The following is a 22,627-nucleotide window of genomic DNA, read 5'->3' on the forward strand; positions in this document are numbered from 1 at the left end:
GAAGTAATTTAACCCTTTTCGTGCTTTTGAGTGCTGATTGGCACAGAAACCCCATAGGATTACACACACTGGCAAAACTTCCTGGCGTAGGAAGGGTTAGTGAGCGTTTGATGTTCTGTCTCCTGCATTTTCCATAGTACTGTAGGGAAAACACACACACTTAATATTTGATACATATAGGTATCCCAGTAGTACAATTACTAACTACAGTTTATAAATGATTTGAATGATGTGCTCCTGTGAGAGCTATCAAAGAACTTTTCAACAGCTACAGGGCAAGAGTGAGATTTGAGAAAAAGATCAGAAGGATCACTTTGCCAGTTGGGAAGGAATGGTTGTAATGAGATGACATGCTGGTTTACGGGGTTAAAATGTAGAGAACTGCTTATTGATGTGCGATATGAAGGACTGACTGCATTGTGAGCTGTGAATATTGGATATTAGCTGCCAAATGACAGGACCTAGAAGATATATGAGGTGATTTTTAGAGAGCATTTTTTTTCCCATCCTAAATGGATGGCATCAGATTGATTGACAAATTTTGTATGCAAGGACATCATGAAGCCATACAGAACATGATGAATGGCCAGATAGGAGGTGTGTAGAGTGGAGGATTGCTGATTAACTATAAGTCCAAGAATTTCTTGTAAATTGGATTTGGAAGTCAGTACATTTTAGTTCCTGATACCCATTTGTTTAATGGTATCCTTTAGGCATTTTTGCACTTATTTTATAAACATTTAAACATATGTGTAAGGACTAGAATGTCTTCTGTTTAGAACACCAACACTTTAATATCAAATTATTAATGACAAGTATAGATATGAAAGATATCGTTTATACTAACTAATGTATGGATGATAGCCTCTGGTGTCCTTTACATTGATAAATAATGGAAAAGTTAATGTCGTCAAGTTTTGGTGATCTATCAAGACAAGAGATTATTTTAACTTGAAAGGAACTTTGGTTGTATGAGGAAAGGAAAAGAGAGGGAGAGAATGTTCTAAATATTCCATGTGTGTAGGAGGGTCATCTAAAATGTATGCTTTGTGTTGGGAGTAGAGCAGGAGACATGTCATGTTCCCAGTCTGTGAAACAAAGACATCCATTGGCCTGTTTCATCCCAAGGAGAAAATCAGACTTTTATGACTTTTCCCCTCCGGCTCCATGTTGATGGTGATAAATGTGAGTGGGTTGTGGAGTGTCAGACAGTGATAAGACTGTTGGGGGAGAGGGGAAAGCATGGAGTGGGAGGGTTCAGTCACCTGGGAGGCCCCAAATCAAATATCATTCAAATAGCATCTCTACCTAGCATCACTAAGGTCTTCATGAATGGACAGTGATTGTTGTACCACAGCTCAGGTTTGACTCAAGTGGTGCATAGATATATAAACACCACTAAATGATAATTCCCTTTTGGGATTTTGTTTCTGTGCCTGTACCTGAAGGAGGACTGGAAGCATTACATTCTTCAGATTATCTGTCTCTCTTTCTGTCCTTCTGACCTTTGACAGATCCTATTATGTTGATTAAAAAAAAAAAAAAACACCTGTAGGGTAGATATACTGGACTCTTGACACAAATAATCTACATGATGTAGATGTACTCTGAATTAGGTGGTGGTAAAATTCCACAGAATTAAGGGGGACTGAACACAGCTGAAATGACATATCAGTCATAGCTTAGAATCTAAAATTCCAAGGAAAAGGTCACAGAAATTTAACTGACATGACAGTGTTTCAGTCATAATTTCAGCTTAGAAAGTCCAGTGGGAACGTGACCTGCTAGGAAAAGTAAAGAAATAAATAGGGATGTATCCAAAAGGAATAAATGTGAATCCTTCGTGTCAAAGGTCGTGTTCCATGGACATCGTCTGCGTATAGCAAGAGGCCAAATGTAGAATTTAGGATTTAGCTGATTTGTTGTTTAATAGGAATATCTGCAGTACCAGATGCCCTGGACAAAGAGCACACATACTGATATATTATCATCAGTAAGCATATCCTGTCTGCATAAGTTTTAATCAAAATTGAGATAATCAATCTTGCTAGTGCTGCTTGTGATATGTCGATCATCAAAAATCTGTAGATGGCTCTTGTACAGTCCTTGATCAATGAGCTTGCAAAGTTGGTGTAAGAAATCTTCTAGCACAAGTGAAATGTTCATCCTAACATTGTAAGATTGATACCCCATCAGTGAAGAACTAGAATGGCAGAAGGTCACTTTGCCTAACACACTGTGTGAGTATGGACTCACACAGTGGAGTAAACACTCTTTTGCATCTCAGTCAGTAGTAATATTATGAAATCAAGAACTCAATGGAATGCTTTGGAGTCTTGGCCTGACCCCGTGGCCTAGCTTGCAGTGACTGCCTCACTATGTGTACTACTTGAAACAGATACCTCAGGAAAAACAAACAAGCCTTTAAGCTTTAGTGTGTTAACAGTATAAAGGGACCTCTTATCACACCGTGACATATGGCACTCTTAACAGCATGCTATAATGATATGTGTAGGTCTGTGTTAACATGTTCCATGCTTGGAAGAATTTGAAGATGCACTCTTGAACCTCTCTCAAAAGAAATATTTGTTGTTTGTGTGTTTTGCCCTTCTTTGTTTCAACGTGTCCCCCCCCCCCCCCCCCCCCCTCCTCTGGGTGAAACACTACCAGAACTGCAGTAAAAAATACATTGCAGTGTTTCAGGTACTGAGATACCCTTACTGTAATAGAGATAGTAAATTAAACGTATTTCATATAAGATTTCCCTAAACTTAGGAACCTTTCGAACAAAAATTTGCATTCTCAAAGATTTTAAAGCAAGTGCTAACCATGGCAGTTGATTGCAACTGATTGACAATCAGTTTGACATGGCAGTTGATTTGTTACTGCCCAGCCAGTTGTTGAATGTAAGTGACCATTGTAAAATGTTTTATAACTTGACTGACTGACCAAAGAAACAAGCACATTGGTGTAGGCTTTTCTCAGATGGAGGTAAGATTGATATTACCTGGAGCTAAGATTGATATTACCTGGAGCTCATCTAGTTAGGTATTGATTAAGAAAACACACACACACCAAAACAACTAACAATCCAGAGCAACTGTATAAAAGCCTTTTTTTAACAGAAGAAGGATGAAGTGAGTGTAAAAGATGGTATGTATTCTTGGATTTTTCCTGGACTGTTCAAGTACAACCTTTACTCCTGTATGTAAATTTGAATGGAATCTTTGAGTGGTTTTTTGAGTGAGTGATATGACCTGTAGGCTGGTCATATGCCAACTTTGTGACCAAATCAGTCCCTTGTTCAGGTTGCTAGATTACAGTGTCTCTTCTCTGTCTAACCCTACAGAGGAGTTCGCTTCCTGCAAATTCTACGGATGCTACACATAGACCGACAGGGAGGGACATGGCGATTGCTGGGATCAGTCGTTTTCATTCATCGGCAGGTGGGTTACATTTCTCTCTCCCCATATTCTTTCCCATCCCTATTTGCATGTCTTCTCCAAGATATGTTTGGCATATATTTTGGTGAGTCAAAAGGATTTTGATTGACTAAAAGTTTTGATTGCCCAAGGTTTTGATTGTTAATGTTTGGAAGAATACTATATAGGAGATTTTCTACTCACAGTTCCTATTAAGTCATAGCCAGGGTGAAATTCTAACATGCATTCACCATTAGTTTTTTTACATTTGTTTGTTTCATTGGTTTTTTTTACAGCTACATTGCCCTGTACACATTTCTGAAGCAGTGCTCACATAAAGTGGAGCAGTAACATGTAATTTTACAGTGTTCAGTATTTCCATCCTTTTCTGTCTGATAGTATCTTCATCTCTCCCTCTCTCTTCCTGTCTCTCCCTTTTCTCTCTCTCTCTCTCTCTCTCTCTCTCTCTCTCATCCTCTCTCTCCTCTTTCATTCCCTCCTCACACACACATACACTTTAATTACTGATTCCATATGATGCATATGGAAATTACACAATCACTTGGAGTGTGTTGACAAATAGAACCATTAATCTTTATAATGCACAAATCAACTAATTATGTTAAAAAGAAATAACTGAGAATATCTCACATACTTTTGATACTAAATTGTCGTGATCAGGATATACCGTATAATCAATCAAAGTGGACACATCAAACCGTACGGAATCCATTTTGTGAAAAAGCACACTGATAAAATGCTCCCTGCTCACCTATGCCCAAATTCTAACCATTACCTTCTCCCGCTAGTTCCACACATGTTGCCACATATTATAAACATCTGCCTATATATCATTGATGAAATATCACCAATATTGCAAAATCATCCCCTTACCTATATACCATAAATCTCATACTTTAAACAATCTCGATAACATAATTAAATCTCCACTCCCTTATTTCCATTTACTCGATGCGTCCCCCTGCATCCCCCCACTAATCCAATGTCATAGCATACCCAGAGATCTATTCTCACGCACACATACACCACTATCCACGAGAGATCTATTCACACACACACACACCACTATCCACTAGAGATCTATTCACACACGCACACATTCACCACTATCCACTAGAGATCTATTCACACACACACATACACCGCTATCCACTAGAGATCTATTCACACACACACACACACCACTATCCACTAGAGATCTATTCACACACGCACACATTCACCACTATCCACTAGAGATCTATTCACACACACACATACACCGCTATCCACTAGAGATCTATTCACACACGCACACATACACCACTATCCACTAGAGATCTATTCACACAGACACATACACCGCTATCCACTAGAGATCTATTCACACACACACATACACCACTATCCACTAGAGATCTATTCACACACACACATACACCGCTATCCTCTCATACACTAAAAAACACCAATGAAGCTCCACCTTTTCTTGCTACATTATCTCAGCCTCACTCCCTCTTGTCCATATTCCTGACTTGAATATTTGAATGAACAGTTAGCAAAGTCATAAACACACAGAATACAAATCGAGTATGGATTGTGTTAAGAAACAAGGAAAAACTGAAAACAGAATATGGTATGTGCAAATGTATCAATCATCAGTCTAGGTCAATATTTTCCCATTTTCGTAATAAATGTAGCCTACCTGCTTTAGATGCTAAAGTTGTTTACTTTTTTTTTCATTCATCCTCTATAAATTCAAAAATTATTCTTACTATCTTTTCTCTGGTTGGCAAATTATTTTCTAGCCTAGGTTTATAAATGGTAAATTGCAACAAAATCCATAAACTATTAGCACACTTAGATATATCAGAATTACCCTGGATTCCAGAAAAGAAATTACTAATTCATATTTTTCATTTCAGCTGTATCAAAATATTCTATCACAAGTGAGTTTCCGTACCTATTTAATCCTATCACAATGCAAAAATAAATGCAAATGTGTCCCTGGATCCTGCTGACAAAAAGAACAGAAATCATCTACTGCAAAACTAGATTTCATAAGCTATTCCTTGGTATACACAACTCAGTGTCATGATATAAACTGAAATTCTCTGCATTTTGAAATCAGTGTTGAACTCCTTGGTCCAACAAATAATTCCATCAGTTTCTTATCTGCAAAATTTAAGTTGTTATGATTATTCTTTATCGTAAACTGTAAGTGTGTTGCATATCTTTGACTTACAAAATGTTCAAAAATTTTCCTAGAGCTTATAAATGCACTGAAGATTTATTTTCTGTTCGATAGTATTCAGGACTATGTCAAAATTTGCTAAATTGCTGAACTGTCTTTGTGCCTTCAGGCATGCAAACACACTAACACACAAACACACACACACACACACACACACACACACACACACACACACACATATGCACATACACAATACATTTTCTGTGCATGTCTTTGTATAATGAACACACTTCTTCCCTTCCCTACCTCTCATAGAGCAGGTGACTACATTTTGTATGACATGTGCAGGGAAGTAATAACACTTTCCAGACAGTCAAATTGAAGATCAGTCAGGAAATAGAGCAATTCAATCAGCAAATAGAAAAGATCACAATTAGTTTCCCTTAAACAGCGCCTCTGAAGAATTTGGAACTCGTCTCCGCAACCCATATCCAGATGGCAGCTAGGGGCATGGCAGTGCCTGCATCTTGATTCTCAATGAACTCTACATGCTGCTCATCAGCAACTTGACTTCACTATCAGTCCTCTTCACAGTCACTTTACTTCCTCTCATTCTCCCTTCTATTCCATATTATTATTTCCTCTGATTGCACCATCAGATAAAGTCATCCAATACATTTTTTTAAACTGCCTGTTTTATATATTTGGTGGAAGTTTCCTTGTGAAAAAAAAAAATCTGTCGAGACGGATTTGGGAGTATGAAGATTTTGGCATCAGGCTCCTTGCTTAATCATTAGAGAGCAATGATTATTGCATCCAACAAAGCAGTATACCCTGAATAGTACTCACAAATCTACCTGGTCTATATAGAAGGGAGAACATAGGAAATTGTAGCCCTTTTAGTGACCATATTAATTGGCTCACAAGAAAAACAGGTGTGCAGCTTAGGCACCACATTGATATAGTGCACCACAAAGTCCAGAATATACCAGGAAAGTGTATGCATATTGAGGTTTAAAATTCCAAAGGTTAACAAAGTTGCCATATATAAATGATATTGTACATCAGGGTGCATATGTTATATGGCAGTCATAAAGGCTATCATTTGGGTTGGTATGTTGAAGTAAAGCTATAAGGAGAGCCTTCTTGTGAAACTTTCATGATACAGATAATAAGTATCAACCATTTTTGTTATATAAAACTCAGTCATCGTACCCTGCTTTTGTTTGTTTTTCCTGTCTTTTTTTTCTTTCATTCCAGGAGCTGATAACAACACTGTACATAGGTTTTCTTGGTCTCATCTTCACATCTTACTTTGTATATCTGGCTGAGAAAGATCATGAAGATGCCAAGGGGATCCACCAGTTTGAGACATATGCAGACGCCCTGTGGTGGGGAGTGGTAAGTTATCAATGAATCTTGTAGAACTGTGACCCTGTTGTACTATAAAACTGCTTGTGAAATCCAGTGGTAATGTGTTATGCTGTTAAACTCAAAAATACTCGTAAACTTCACAGCAGTTTAGCAGAGTATTAGGCTGTATTATTTCATGCTGTGAGCGACTGAATCTAACATACAGAGTGAGTATTTTTAAACAGTACCAGTGAGTTTTCTGGAATATTAGAAGTGTTATTTGAACATTTGAAGCATTTTTACAGAGTAGCAAATTTCAGGCCATAGCTGAGTCTGAGTATGACAGAGTATTGGAGCTATTTTGGTGTGTACATTACAATTTTTTAATAGTGTCAAATTTCAGTCAATAAATGTGAGTCTCAAAGAAATTTTGATCTATTTTTTAACCTTTCAGGCCTTTTTAAGGAGTCCTAAAGTTTACTTCATAAGTGCAAGTTTTAAGGAATGCTGAATCTAATGCTGAAATCATGAATAATTTGATAAGGGTTCCTTGTTTTGATGTATTCAAGGATGTCATTATCTAGGTTCCATTTTAATCACAAGGTATTAACCTCCAATTTATAAGGCTGCAAAATCAAGCACAATGGTATAGCATGGTGTAAACACAGAAGAACATTCTCTCCAAGCTCATATTTTAGCAGCTGAATGTACAAAATGTGGATGTTTTTAACTTTTACATGCTATGTTCTATTTCATTTGTGAAAAGTCTAGTTACTTCATCATAACTCAAAGAATAGCAACACATACCAATGAAACTTACCATACAAGCAACTGAGCACTGATGATTAGATGTTTTCCAACAGTTTGGCTTTAGAGAGAACAGAATTCACTTGACATTAACATTACAAATGTCTGTACCTTACTGTAAAACATGATATTTTCGCAGCATGAATTTTTTGCGAATTGGAGCCGACTGCCTTTTTTGCATCATGAAATATTTGTGAGTTACTTCTACCATTCAATGCATATAGTGTACAAGAACTTTCGCGTGCAATTTAATTACACAAATCTTGGCTGTCACGAAATTTGCGAAATTAAAATGCACACAAACTTTCCTCCTATTACAGTATATGCAAAACTTTTCTCAGCTTCTAACTGCAAATAAAACAGCATTATTTCAATTAATACCACCCCCTCCCCCAGCAAGCAAACTAAAAATATGACTTTATTGATGAACTGCTCATGTAAGTGCTGTGAGATCAAACATTTTAAGGTGACTAATTTAAGAAATAACATGATTAAATACGGCAAATAGAAGGAGCTTATCTGCCTGCCCCACCTCTCTCTCTCTCTCTCTCTCTCTCTCTCTCTCTCTCATTGCTTATGTAGTGCCCGCCTGCTATGACTTTTTCTTTTACTTTTTAACTTTTTTTTCTTATTGCAAAAAACACACAAGCGGAATGGAATGTTCTTCTAGCTGACAGGGAAAAAAAAAGGAAGAGAAGAAAAAGAGGCACATTCTTGTGTCAACTGCTTTGTAAGACAAGCATCTGACCAAACAATGGCAAATCTGATAGATGACATGTACACAGTGTGTCATGCTTGCTTTCTCTCTCTCTCATCCAGGCATGTACATGCATTTACCACATGTTCCATGTTTGCAACCTGTCACCACGTCTTCTTCTATGCCATAGCTTTGTCTTCATATTTTCCATCCCTTTTTTAGAAAAACAAACCTGCCAAATAATATTTTCCCCTTCCCTGTCATATTCTGAGATAATTTTTTCAGTGTTGGTTTTCTATCATGTAACGGTTTGACATTCTGCTGTACAAGCAGAGCTTCTTTTTTTATCTTACCTCACTGACTCTTTACGATCACTCAAATGAATGCTGAAAATGTCACAGGTTTGTTATCACATCAAACCAGTTTTCCTCTCTGCTGTTTGTAGTATTTTAACTTTCAGGGAGTCAGAGCTCCATCACAGAGAGACATCCATGATCTTTTCATGATAATTGTTCTTAAAGGAAGTTTGTGTCATCTTGTAAAGATGATTTCATTGATTTCATGAAGGCAGTCTAATGAGTCCACGTAGATGTTTCATTGTTCACTTTTCTGTTTTTATAACTGTGTTTCATTGTTCACTTTTCTGTTTTTATCACTGTGTTTCATTGTTCACTTTTCTGTTTTTATCACTGTGTTTCATTGTTCACTTTTCTGTTTTTATCACTGTGTTTCATTGTTCACTTTTCTGTTTTTATCACTGTGTTTCAGGTGACTGTCACAACGATAGGCTACGGAGACAAAGTCCCAAACACCTGGGTTGGCAAAATGATAGCTTCCTGTTTCTCCATATTTGCAATATCTTTCTTCGCCTTACCAGCGGTAAGTAAGCACAAAATATCCAATTTCAGCTGCGTCAAATCAGATGTCATTTTTGCCCCTAACATGATTTGATTAAACTATTGACCCTTTGAAGCGTAGAAAAATGAGAAGCATTTGCATATACTATACTTATGAAGAGGTTTACAACACATAGATATCCCCTCCCCACCCACCACTGCCACCTTTATGGCAGATCAAATAACAGGGTGGTTTTGTATTTCATGTGGGCGAAAATGCTACAGAAATTCATTGTTCCTATTAAGAAGAAAATTCTGTGTGTAAATGGAAGGAACAAAAATCTATGGAGACATGTCAATATGAAGTTAATTCTGTCTTCCAGTAGCCACCAGCTGACATGTGAATAAATACTGTCTTTCCTGTTTACATGGAGCAGTGTTTCTTCACTGCTTTTTGTGTTTTTCAGGTTGTGGAGAAAATATTTTTTACCCTCCTTGTCCCTGTGGATTTAGGTGTACTCCTGAGTTCATGGCAATGCTGGGGTATAATGACAACACGGTTCCCTTGCATACATAATGAGATGACTGTTTACACTTCCCTGAGTAAACAAAAAAATAATAATCGTTGTTATTACTTATGTACACATCTTGCCATTAGTATGCCAAGGAAGTATGACACGGGGTGAAGTCATTATACCCAGCTGCATTGATGATATTCGTCCTATGCACTGAGTTGCTCTCTTCCTGCCTGCCTCTCCCCCTCCTGACATAATGCTAAAGTGGAGACATAAACTACATACAATAAGTAGACAGAGCCGACAAAAGGCTGGGTAAATGAAATTAGCATGCACCTTTTTCCCTGTAATTCCCATGAGCAAACTCAAGATTAGGGGGAAAAATGCCTGTCTGCTTCCAAAATGAGCACACCAGCTGGAGAGCGTATCATATCATCTCTCCCCCTTGCCACATGAATCACAGCACTGCTTATCACCCTCCGTGACTAGCACTCGCTATTAGAGGCACAGGATATTTAGGGGAACTTCAGATACAAACTCCACTTCAAATGCAGCCGTCTCTTCCTAGATATTAATAGACAAAGTGTGGCGTATGAAGATAAGGCCCTGGAGTACAATATCTCCCCTAAAAATGTGGTACTTGCTTCGCTGATTGTGGTGTTGGATAGTAGAGACCCTCTTAGGCATGTTAAAGCTCTAGAGGTGTCTGTTACTTATGAGCCAAGCGCTACTTTGATCAAGCTGTTTCATGATATAAGTAGTCTGCTGAAAAGGTTGTCCATTAAAATCTTCATAGAATTGCCATTTCAGAGTATGTGTGGGGGATGGCTAAATTAGGATTTGTAGGCCTGCTAAAGGGAGCAAAATTCGACAGCAATACTTAAATGATGTTACCATACATGGCAGATTCATAGCACACAATCCCCATGCTAAAATGCCCTGCCCACAAATGTACATTACGTACGTACGTGTATGTAAAAGACCCCACATTAATGAATGTCTTTATCTAATTAGAATCATGGGTAATTTTGTTTTTGGTTTTGTTTTTGTTTGTTCATTTGTTTTTTTGTTGTTGTTTTTTGCTATTTCCTGTGCATCTCATTCACGCAATCTGTTTGTTTGTTTGAGTGTTGAACGTACAATAATGTACTAGTAGCTGTTTGGAATTCTTCTTAAGACAACATGGGAAGACCTAGGAATCTCTCTCTATATATATATATGTCAATTTATATGTTTCTCTTTTGATCTCTACCAACTGTTAAACTCTGTATTCATCACTGCAGAAGTTTTGTTGTTGTGTTTTTTTTTGACTGGTCCATATCAGTACTCTGAGGCAGGATAGTGTGAGGACAGATCTCATCACTTGTTTCTACAAAGTAACCCCAACAACATATCTAGCATGGGTGTTTAACAATGTTGACATCATCAGATACAAAGAAAAATGATATGTATTGTGAACCTCATTTATCATGCATGCATATAACCTTCAAGATATTATTGTTCACATATTTTGTGGATTGAGCTGACAAACATGATTTGTGTATGAGAACAGAAAATGATAGTTAGATTGTATAGAACTACATTTTATACTAAAAAACACATCCAGTTTAGGGAAGGAATGTTCATAGGGTGTGAATCTCTGTGTAGATACCGTCAAACATGTGTCTACTATTTTCCAGTCCATTCATTGTATCACAGTAAATGATGCATTATTTGCCTACAAGCTATATCACAGTAAAATGAAGAGGGGGAGGGGACAAGGTGTATCTTATTAGCTGACTCATGAAGAGGGAGTGACCTTCAACGTCCTGACCCATCTCAGATAGGTGGGGCCAACTGTACTGTCTACTGGCCCATCCCTGTTAAGTGGAGGTCACTGTATTAATAATGCCTACCAGGAAAGGTGTGGAATGGAAATAATGCTTGAAAATGACTCACTTGAAGCTTATTGAATATGACTTTATAATCTGTGAGTTATTAATACAGGACAGGGACAGCCAGGATGGGTGGTAATAGAGCAGACATTATGAGGAGAGTCTAAAGTCCTCTGTCAAAACAGTATCAAACTTCACTCTCAGAAGCACTGAGAGCTTTAACTAACATTGTACTGGCCTACAGAAACATGTCAATTATTTTTGATATTTTATATGCATTGACATATTTGTAACCAGTAGAATATTAACCTGTTGAGAACGGGCTGATTTTTGCTATAACACGTATTTCCCATAGACGACTGCCCAAGTATACTCAGGACTCGTCTTCAATGGGTTAAGATATGTGAACATGTTTTTTTCATATGACATAAATGATGATAGCATGGTGCCAATGATGAGGCTTATCAATTTTTAAATGATTGAAATTTTACAGACCCTCACAAGGAAATGTTATAAAATGTGACATTCTCCATTTCAGATTGCTTGTGGAAAGTTGCAGTGTCACACTTTTTCTCCATATTAAATGAGAACAAGTTAGGCCATGACTGCAGGGAATACAAGGGATTAGATATTAAAAGCTGAATCATGCTAAGTAGTAATAGGTCGTCCAGGTTAAACAGTAAATGGCGTTCGCATACAAAATTGCATTTGATGAGGTTTGCCATCCTGGCTGTCTACGCTGATTGATTGCAGGCTGTGGCATCTAATCAGATGATATCATCCGATGCATTGACGTCATACTGCAGTTGTGATGTCATAAATCCACCCTCCCCATAGATAGGTGTGCAGGAAGGAGTGGTGTGCAGCAGTGTTAGCATTGTGTAATCACAACGGCTTGGATATGTACAGAGCCATGAACGGAGCGGGGAAAGGGACAAATGTTTGCCTAGATATTGCTTGGAAACTGCTGTGTAGTGTCAATATACAAAGACCCTCATGTCTTCCTGGAGCATTGTTGGGGCACTCTTTATTCAATTAAATTCAATTTGTGAAGTCCACAATTGATTTTCATTTCAGACTCATGATAGGAGACAGTGCTGCCAGCTATGGATAATGTTGTGTTCTCATCAAGAATAATTCAATTCTTACTTTTCATGAAGCGTACAAATATAGTGTCTAAAAATCACTCCTCTGTACTCACAGCCAAATTTGTATGTTGTCATTTACATTATGTGGACTTGGAGAAAAGCATTAATTTGAACTGCTCTCTGTAAACTTCCAACCTGTCAGATTTTTTTCCAGCAATCACTACATTTGCTCTTTGTCAGCTGTTAACGCATTCCATACAGATAACAGACGAGCAGTGACTAAAGATGTCTTTTTTTCATAATGGGTGAGAAAACACTATGCTAGAGCCTCTTTTGAACTTCCCAATGTTTTATTCTGAAACTTCTCACCTTACATTCTTTTAAACATAGTGACTTTTAAAGAAGAATCCAGGGATTAATGAAATCTAATCAAAGTACCATAATATGTGAGTGATGCATGTACAATAAAAGTCTTCATATCTAATGCTGATAACTGTGAGGGCACTGAGACTGATGGGATAATTGCGTTCAAGTGACTGGCATCAAGGCTAAGAGGCTGCCTTTTGATGAAAAGCATGTCTGATATCAAATTGCAGAAACTATGATGATAATGATAATCAAAGCAGATATGTTTAGAGAATGATGCCTGAAGTTACTTCTAGGTTAGATTTGTAAGTCAGAAGATGTGAGTGATTTTGATTCACTGTTTTTCATTATGTTGTCCAAAAAAAATTGGGAAAAAAAGAAGTACTGTAATTATGGAGGCCAAGTTGGAAGGAGCAGATGGAATTTGCCCTGCTATTATTCATCAATAGGAACCTAGAATTAGTAATATAATAAAGATATACAGTATGATAATATTTAAAAAAATGAAGGAGAATGAAAGAAACGATGAGGCAAAGGCTGTTTTCCAAACTATCACATTTGTGCTTATACTTTCTTCATTTGCTGTGTGAATGCCACCATACTCTTGGAAATATTTGTCTTCTTTGATTCATATTGTTGCATAAAATTTCCAAAAAAAAAAAAAAAAACCCTCCTGTGCATGTGACATGATTTTCTTTTCTTTTTTCCATTAATTGCATTCAAATTTATAAACAACAGAAAAAAAATACATATACTTTGCAACAACTTGACATAACATTGAAGGGGAAAAAATGATGACTTGGTATTATGTGCATGAATACTGATCTCTGACCATGTTAAATCTGTAAGTTTGAATCTTTAGGTGATTTAGCTTTGTTACCAACATGTTCTGTTCCCTTTCTTCCTTTATGTTAGACCTGGTCATTATGCGGCCTGATTAGCAGACATTTAGGTCTGGAGGGTTAATTATTCTTTGTGTAGGAGATTGCCATTCCTAAAAGGTTAGCAAGGATATTATGTAACATTACATCATACAGCAAACTGAGGGGAGAGGAGGAGGAGGTGTGTATCTGTATAGACAGTAGTATTTTAGGTAGAAGAAACTGGGGAAAATGACTTATTTCATATGTCTCTTTATTTTGATTGATGTGGCTGTAACACATTAGTTAATGTGCAAGCACATGTTTAGCAGAGTGAGTGTCTTCTTATCAAAGACAGTCACGACTCCCCAGCCAGTTCACTTTTTCTTGGCATGTTTGTCCAAATATTCATTGTTTTCAATGAAAGCTATAGATCAGGGTTAGTTTAATGCAAACTGGTCATGAAAAAAGGAGAAGGGAGTCAGAAGGGAGTCCCAAAATAATGCCACATTCTGGTGGAAGCAATATTTTCTTGAAGTAGCTAGTGTTCTGAGAGTGAAGTGGCGCTTACCCTGTTGATGGTAAGCGTGGAGTTGTATGTTGCTCTCACCTATTATTACATGTATTTGGATGGAGAAACTGATTGAGCTTGAGCAGCTGTTGATCCAGGGGACCAGAGTATTTCATCACATTCCCACACATTTTAGCTAAAATCTCAAGAAATTTACAAAGTTGGAAAGCTTTAGAAAGCTCTGCAATGAATATCTAAAAACACCCTCTATTTATTGATACTACAAGTCTAAACTGGAAGTGATTTTAGGTATTAAATAAACTAACCAGTCTTGCAGAGTAATGTCAGTGAAAAGAGGATTCGGATACAGGGAATAATTTTCCTGGTATCGCATCGCAATTTGCTATGCACTTTTACATCACTGCTACACAAACTATCTTTTTTGTAGCAGTTTTCTTCCATAGAAATGTACAGGATACCATGTGAAATATTGTTCATCAGCTGAAATTGCTAATCAAATTTGAGTTGGAATATTATTCCCTGGGATAGTTGACAATGCAATGGATTGCAAATTGCACTGCATCATTGCTGAACTGGTGCTGTGATATGTGTATGGCTAACTCTATTTTGTTGACATACCATTTCAGCAAAAACTGTCTTTCTAGGAAGTCAAATTTGATTTAAAGATCACTTAAACCCACAGGTTCCAGACCCCATCCATGTAAAATGATCTGCTCTATCCCATCCCAGCCAATCCTTCCCATAAATGAAATTAAAGACCTTCTATGGTCCCTGATTGATGTTATTGGTTCCGCAGTCTGTTACAAGGAAGACACAGCTAATTAGGGGAAACATTGGGGGCTGCACTTTTGTTGTGTAAGGTAATTCATGTATCCTGTGATAATGTGATTGAGATAGCAGTATTCATTCCTTACTGCAGGGGATACTTGGCTCAGGGTTTGCCTTGAAAGTTCAGCACAAGCAGCGGCAGAAGCACTTCAGTCGTCAGATTCCTGCAGCTGCCACCCTCATCCAGGTTAGTGGTATGTCAGGAAAGCCGACATCAGGCAAGAATTGCTTACCTTGGAATAATCATCAGCACATGGCTATGAAGGTTGAAAAGTGCTGGAGTAATTAAAACAGTTAGGATACATATATACTTAGCTCTTAGTTAGATGTGTGCAATACAAGAACCATGTTAGTAGGTTTCATTTGCAACTAGATGATAGGATACCAGAAATCACGCGGGAAAAAAACCCCAAATAAACAAACTTCTTAACCCATCATGGGTTCAGAAGTTGGGGTTTTTTTTCAGAAGATTTTTGTTAACTACACTGGGTGTGATGCAAAATTCCTCACATTCTTAAAGAAATTTTACATTGTAAAAGTGGATATTTTTGCACCAGTAATTTGTTATGCTCGGTCAAGTAAGATGATTTAATGTATGTTCTTAATTATGCAGAATCAAGACATTTAACCTGTTGAGGACAAGTCTTGAGTTTACTCGGGCTGGTGTCTATGGGAAATGCGTGTTACAGCAAAATCAGTCCGTCCTCAACGGGTTAATAGTGGTGGATGTAAAAAGCAAAAATATTTATGTGCTTTTATTATGGAAAATGCCCCAAAATTTCCACTTTTACAGTGACACATTTTGTATCATTAAATGTATGGATTCTCCTGCAGTGCCATCTATACTCAAGCAGCTGTCGGTCTGTCTGTGACGCTCTTATTTCTTAGAGTTGACTGAATTATTGAAAAACAAATCTAAAAAAAGAAACATGTTTTACATTCTCCCCACCAATCCAAAGAATCTATAGTTGATGATTTTGCTGCCTGGGAGGTACACTCAGCATCCCACAAGTCTATTGATTTAAATGGTGTATTTTTAGGGAAATACCCTCTGAATTCCTGTCGTATCCCCTTTGCCATTTCTTACACACATATGGCTGATTTGGAAGAGACACATACATACATACAGAGCTATAGACTGAAAGAGAGAGTTCCTTCCTTCAGTATACAAATGATGCACAGGACTGAGTGGATCGGTGAGAATTGGATGTGCGAGTTTAACTTTGGAACTGTTTAAATCCATGGATGCAGCAAGTGGGCTTTGGACTGAGATCTGTCCCGTCACAGCAACTTACATAAGTTTTGCAGTAAATTGACAGTATCTCTCAAGTAGCTTTAATTAAATGTTTCAAGTACACACATTTGTTAGTCATTTGTTTGTATGTTGTATATCTGAATTGTACAGTGCATAGAAAAGCATGTGCTTATTATGCGCTTTATAAATGTAGTATTATTATTATTACTACAAAACTTCATATTTGACTCAAAATTGTCATTCTTTTTGTTTTCATGATGCCATGCGCATCAATGCCTATGAGTTTTACTTCATGGAGGGGACCAACAGATAATCTGTTTATTGAGAGCAATAGTTGGAAATATTGATAAAATATGTATGTCCCTCCCACTCCTAGAGCATCACATGGATACCATTTCTTTCTTTTTTTTTCTTCTCTCTCTCTCTTTAATTTTTGCCTTTAGTGTGCCTGGAGACTCTATGCCGCTAATCAGGAAGGTTTTACTTCAGAAGCAACATGGAAAATCCATCTAGCGCCCTCTGTTGGTGAAAATTCAGATGGTCAGGCACAGCAGTCAACAGCCCAAAACCAGATAGCAGGCGTGGTGAATTCTGTCAAGCCTCACTTAGCGCTGAAACGTCGCAAGAGCTCCAAACTCAGCCTGAAAGAAGCGTTGTTACCCACAACACTTCTGGAGCTGTGTGAGCAGCCTTCGTCTAATCAAAACGCTTCATCTACTGGTACAGAGAGAATATCCCCCTTAATAGCTAGCGGTGTGGCATGCAACTTAGCAGGGTCCATGGCTGTGGCAGCAGCAGGTGCTGGAGGTGATATGGTCTGCTACATGGAAGAACCCACTGCAGGTGAGTCTAAGAACCTTAGTAATTCCCTCCTTCAATATTACCATTGGGACAGCTATATGTCTCCATCAAATGACATGTGAGGGACAGAACAATTGATTCTCCGATATAATAAGCAAAGTCTAGACATCTGGAAAATATGTACTGTACAGGTCATTACTACAGATACAGGCTCTTGGACATTTCCATAATTAGCTCCTATTTACTTAACATCTACCGTACCTATCACAGCAACACAGAAAAAAAAAAATTTTTTTTTTCCATGACTCTAAATTGAATATCTGAAAGACTGTGTGCAGAGTTACTATCAGTTAGTCATTATGCATCGTTTTAATGGTTGGTAAGAGTACTGACTGAAGACACTCTCAAGTGTTTCAAATTTCTAACTGTGACTCATTAACCCGTTGAAGACAAGTCCAGAGAATACCCGGGCAGGTGTCTATGGGAAATGCGTGTTATAGCAAAATCAGTTTGTCCTCAATGGGTTAAGCCCGAAACTGAATATTAATGAAGTTTTCCCGTCTGTCCAATTTTATCACACTCTTTTCCCTCAGTCACCAAATCAGTGACTTTTACCAAATGATGATAGCACTGTGTGTTCTACTTCAGCAACAACGACAAAAAACAAAACAAAACAAAGAAAGAAGAAAGGATAACTCAGAAATAGAGATATAATATGATATGGCTTTCATCTTTCTTTTTTAATTCAGGAAACCCGAACAGGAAACGAGCAGTGGAAGCCTCTGTATCAGATAGCTCTCAGCGAACAATGAAGATGGGTGACATGATCTGCCTCGATCCACATGAGGAAAGTGATACCTACAGCCTTGCTTACGTGCCTGAAACAATTACAACGTAAGTTACCTCTTAGAACAGGAGTGGTCTCAGAAAGGTACTGCAATTTGAAAATTTATGAGAATTTCATGCTTTACTCACCTTTCTCAACTTACCATTAACATAAGTGCTGTATGTAGTACTAGTTATCAAAGTGAGAGAGAGAATACATATCAAATTTCTGTGAAATGCCTTGGAGATGAAATTCAGAGAATAGCAGTGACAAGAAGTTGTGTAGAGGGAGCTAATGATCCAGTATGAAGATAGGATACAAGGAGTGGATATGAGATCTCTTTTGCATCAGTTTGGGGCCAGTCTCACAAAGACATCTGCAGCCTTTGTAAATTGCAATTACTGCTGCTATTCAAGTAATACTATAAATTCCAAAGGCTGGCTGCATGTTTATTGAGTGACTTCTTCCACAGTAATGGCAATCATTGGAACCATACAATAACTACAAATCTTTCTCTGAATGGGCGTAGTATTAGCCTTGTTGATTTGACAATCTACTGATAAGGATGATCCATGAAGAAGTTGTGACATATCCCCATTGCCTTTAAAGTAACACAGAGCCTTGACATCATGAATCACTATGTGTCAAAATCAAAGCTATTTCTTTGTGACCATAATAACAGCCTCTATCCTGGGTTTGCACAAACGTTACCATTATGACTGTGAACGAAATTATGGTTATGCAATCTTTTTCAGTCACTGTATCGCTTATATCCCAGTGAGTTCACATTTATTTCAGATGCTCACATCAACTTTATAAAGGCCTGTCAGTATTGTCGACAGGTTTCCGTAAATCTAGTGTCTGTGTTGTGGCAATAAAGACCAATTGCTTCTATGCCTTTCAAAGAGTTGTCACAGGTTTGCATCATCTTTCTTTTTCCCTTTGTTTTATTCCTCCCCAGGCTCACCGATGCCCATAAAAATGCTATTCGAGCAATAAGGAAAATTAGATATTTTGTTGCAAGAAGAAAATTCCAGGTAAGAGCTTCCTCTTGTCTTTATCAGTCATCAATGATAAGTAAAATGTGTTGTTACTGACTGTATGTATTAATCAACCATACTTGAGTTGTCAGTCTCCATCTCAACCTAATTTCTACCAACCTATTCCCAACATCAATCTTTCTAACATGAGACTTTTTTCTTAATGGGAACAATGCTGTATTCTTAAATGCTCTTTTTTGTTGTTGAAAATCAGTTCTTCTGTATTTCAACATTTTTAGAAAGTTATCCTGTCTCACTAGTACCAACTATCCATGCAACATTCACCTCACTCCAAATATAAGATTCTAAAATCTCCATAAACTTGGCAAATGACTCTCATGCTATCATATGCAGAGGATTCATTTATCATGTCAGTTTTTGTAACATCATGTTTTCTCCTTGTGGTGCTGGTGAAACCTTTCATCATCTGATGTGACATCCCTATAACTCCCCTGCCTGCCAAACTACAGCAAGCCAGAAAGCCGTACGATGTGCGGGATGTGATAGAACAATATTCTCAGGGTCATCTGAACATGATGGTGAGGATCAAGGAACTCCAGCGAAGGATAGACACCACACTGGGCAAGCCTGGCTCCATGCACTTTGGTAAGTAAGAGTACTCACAGTTAAAATACATCAACTTATTTGTAGGACACTGCTGCTGGTTTACAGCACACAAAGCAGCACTTCAGGGTGATTATCCCTCCTTGTGGCATATTGGCATAATAGTATATTCAGACAGTAGAAAAGGGAAAAACCAAGGTCATGTCACATGTGACTGTGCATCACAAAAACAACAAAAAGTCACACTCGCTGATTTTACCTGTTGACTCAACATCGGTGAGATGAGTCAACCTAGTCAATCTTAAGTTTTTCATATTTTCTTAAAGAGTGATTCTTCTTCTACATTATTCTCAAGTGTGGAATCATGAAATAAATTCAACATTGTGTTTTAGCAGTTTTTTCCAGAACACTTTCTTGTAGAATATTGTGATTAGGCATTTCTTAGAGTCCCCTTTTCATATCTTAAAAACCCTTTTACACACTCTTCACTTTCAACTCTGATAAATTTTGAAAGAATTATGCTACAGCTTTGAAAGTTGGTGCTAGTCATGAATAGAATGTGTTAATAGAGCATTCTCAATATCATTTTGGTTGGAGATGAAGTATCTTTTTTGAAACAACATTTTACACATAGACAGAGTCCCTTTCTGTTTGTAGCTGTGATCCCTTCAGCTAACATGACAAAATTCAGATACTTGCGATTTGATCAATCCAGAAACACTTTAATAGCTCTTCTGATGTCAAAATTGCCAAAATTTATCCAATGTAACCTTGAATTGTACACATTTATTTGAGGGAGACTGTCAAAAATATGCATAAATGTGTCTTTTAAAAAGTACATACAGTGTAGTAGAGCTTGGACCCTTTCAAAAGTATTGTCTGATTTGTATGTTTGTCATCATTTTGTTCGTGATCAGTGAGTAAACTTTCACAAATAATCGTGTAATGTGTTTTGTCTTGTGCTTACTTTACTTCCAACGTCAGCTGGAGATAGAAAGAGGCAAACAGTAGTAGCAAGAGTGGCTGCAGTGGAACAAAATGTAAGTTTTCCTTCTATCAAAGCTGGGTAGAGCCATGCAATTTTTGCTTCTAATACTCTTTCCTTGCCAACAGAATTGAGAAGAATGCAATAACATATGAAAGAAGTGTCAAAGAGAAATTGGCTAAGTTCAAATAGTGTGCAATGTATGTCACTCATTATCACTGGTATTCAGGTTGGTGGAGAGTGTCATTCTTTTCTTTCCTGGTATGTCCTAGTTAGATTCCTCTGTCCAGTTGTTTTACAAAATGTTTATTTTCTCATTTTCTTCGGATTTTATTTTGAAAAAGTAATAATAATTATGCATTTACCTTTATCACAGGCAGAACTGCTCTGTACGTTTTGCACATCTCATTGTTTTTCAGTGCATTCAGTTTTACGTACATGTGTAATTGCAGTGATAGAAACTACAATATGAATAAGATTGATAAGTTTCTCTGGGAAATGCAGTAGCTATTTTTCATGTTAAATATGTGTATGTACAGTCATCATTATCAAAATTTTCTCTGGTCACTTTAAAGGGAAATGCTAAAGTATATTTTTGTGACGTTATTCCATGTCAATATGTTACGTATTCATGGTTCCAAGAATGAATGAATAAAGTAAGAGTGTTTTTTCATGTGCTGTTATTTTTTTCTTGTCCAGATGCAAGTTATGGACCACAAGTTAGACAAGTGCATGCGACTTCTGACCATCTTAGTGGATCGCACTGCACCTCAAATCAGCATAAGCCCAAAGCAAGAGAGGAAGGCATCTTCTTCCGTAGCCTCATCAGAAGAGGATGACGATGAAGACAGCACATCACTGAGAAAAGAGAATCGAAGGCCAGTGGATACTTGAAAGACTTGTTTCAGGGGAAAAACAACAGAAGAGTGGCACAATTATGTCTGCCCAACCAGTAACATCCCAGAAAGTGATAGCAGTAGGTCACAGTGTGTGGAGCTTTATCTGTGCCACTGAAGTCACAATTTTGCAGAGAGACAAACCCTGGATGAAGTTTGTAGGAAGCAGACGATGAAGCAATCTGGTGACAGATTCCAGGAGGTCGAGGCTGCGTGTGCTTACATCTGAAAGCTGCAAGCACATTGGAGACGAAGGTATCGATTGCTAGGCAGGCGCAAGAGCGAGTCAACCTAATATTTCTATCGAAGATGTGACATGCCTTTTCACTGTGCAGCAAGATTGATGTGGACACATGAGCAGACATGAATTGATTGCCCAAGGAAAGTTTTCTAGATGGCCATTAGTCATAGAGGAAATCTTTACCCTGAAAAAAAAAAATGGGAAGATACAAGATCACTGCAGTGAGCACTCAAGCCATATCACAATGACTGATAGAGAGACACACAAATGAAGATTGAACTTCATCAAGAGAATTCTTCCGATGGTTATACCAGTTACTATGGCAACATTGACATATTTAAATACATATATTAGTCCTCCAGTTCAAATATAGCAATCATTTGTTTTGATAGTAATTAAAAAGTGCATTATAACTTCACAGATATGTAAAGAATTGTATATTGAACTTCAAACTCCTTTGTATCACAGCCTTTTCATGATGGCCTCTGAGTTTCTTGGAGAGAGACTTGTTTTGTTTGTCGGTGCAGTTAATATGAACAAATACAAGCTGAAGGCTGGTGATAGTCAGTTCAGAAAAGTTTCTGACTGCAGAGGCCTAAAAGAAAGCATCTAGCTGCATTTATCTATTTGCCTCATGTTAAATTCTT

At 37.6% G+C, this 22,627-nt stretch overlaps 1 protein-coding gene across 1 annotated transcript in view; it reads left to right on the plus strand.

Annotated features, from left to right (window-relative positions):
- LOC139728440 (potassium voltage-gated channel subfamily KQT member 1-like) overlaps positions 1-22,231 on the plus strand; it is a 151,909-nt gene extending 129,678 nt beyond the window's left edge. Inside the window, exons 5-14 of the mRNA XM_071639382.1 lie at positions 3,350-3,446; positions 6,877-7,017; positions 9,242-9,352; positions 15,464-15,559; positions 17,071-17,470; positions 18,178-18,322; positions 19,216-19,291; positions 19,765-19,900; positions 20,843-20,898; positions 21,543-22,231. Of these exons, the coding sequence (XP_071495483.1) occupies positions 3,350-3,446; positions 6,877-7,017; positions 9,242-9,352; positions 15,464-15,559; positions 17,071-17,470; positions 18,178-18,322; positions 19,216-19,291; positions 19,765-19,900; positions 20,843-20,898; positions 21,543-21,737 (1,453 nt within the window). The 3' untranslated portion in view covers positions 21,738-22,231. The remainder of the gene's footprint in view (positions 1-3,349; positions 3,447-6,876; positions 7,018-9,241; positions 9,353-15,463; positions 15,560-17,070; positions 17,471-18,177; positions 18,323-19,215; positions 19,292-19,764; positions 19,901-20,842; positions 20,899-21,542) is intronic.
- Positions 22,232-22,627: the final 396 nt, after the last annotated feature.

Source organism: Diadema antillarum, unplaced genomic scaffold (genome assembly GCF_040938485.1).
Source record: "Diadema antillarum isolate AM-2024a unplaced genomic scaffold, OU_Dant_1.0 seq00000179_RagTag, whole genome shotgun sequence".
Classification (NCBI taxonomy): Eukaryota; Metazoa; Echinodermata; class Echinoidea; order Diadematoida; family Diadematidae; genus Diadema; species Diadema antillarum.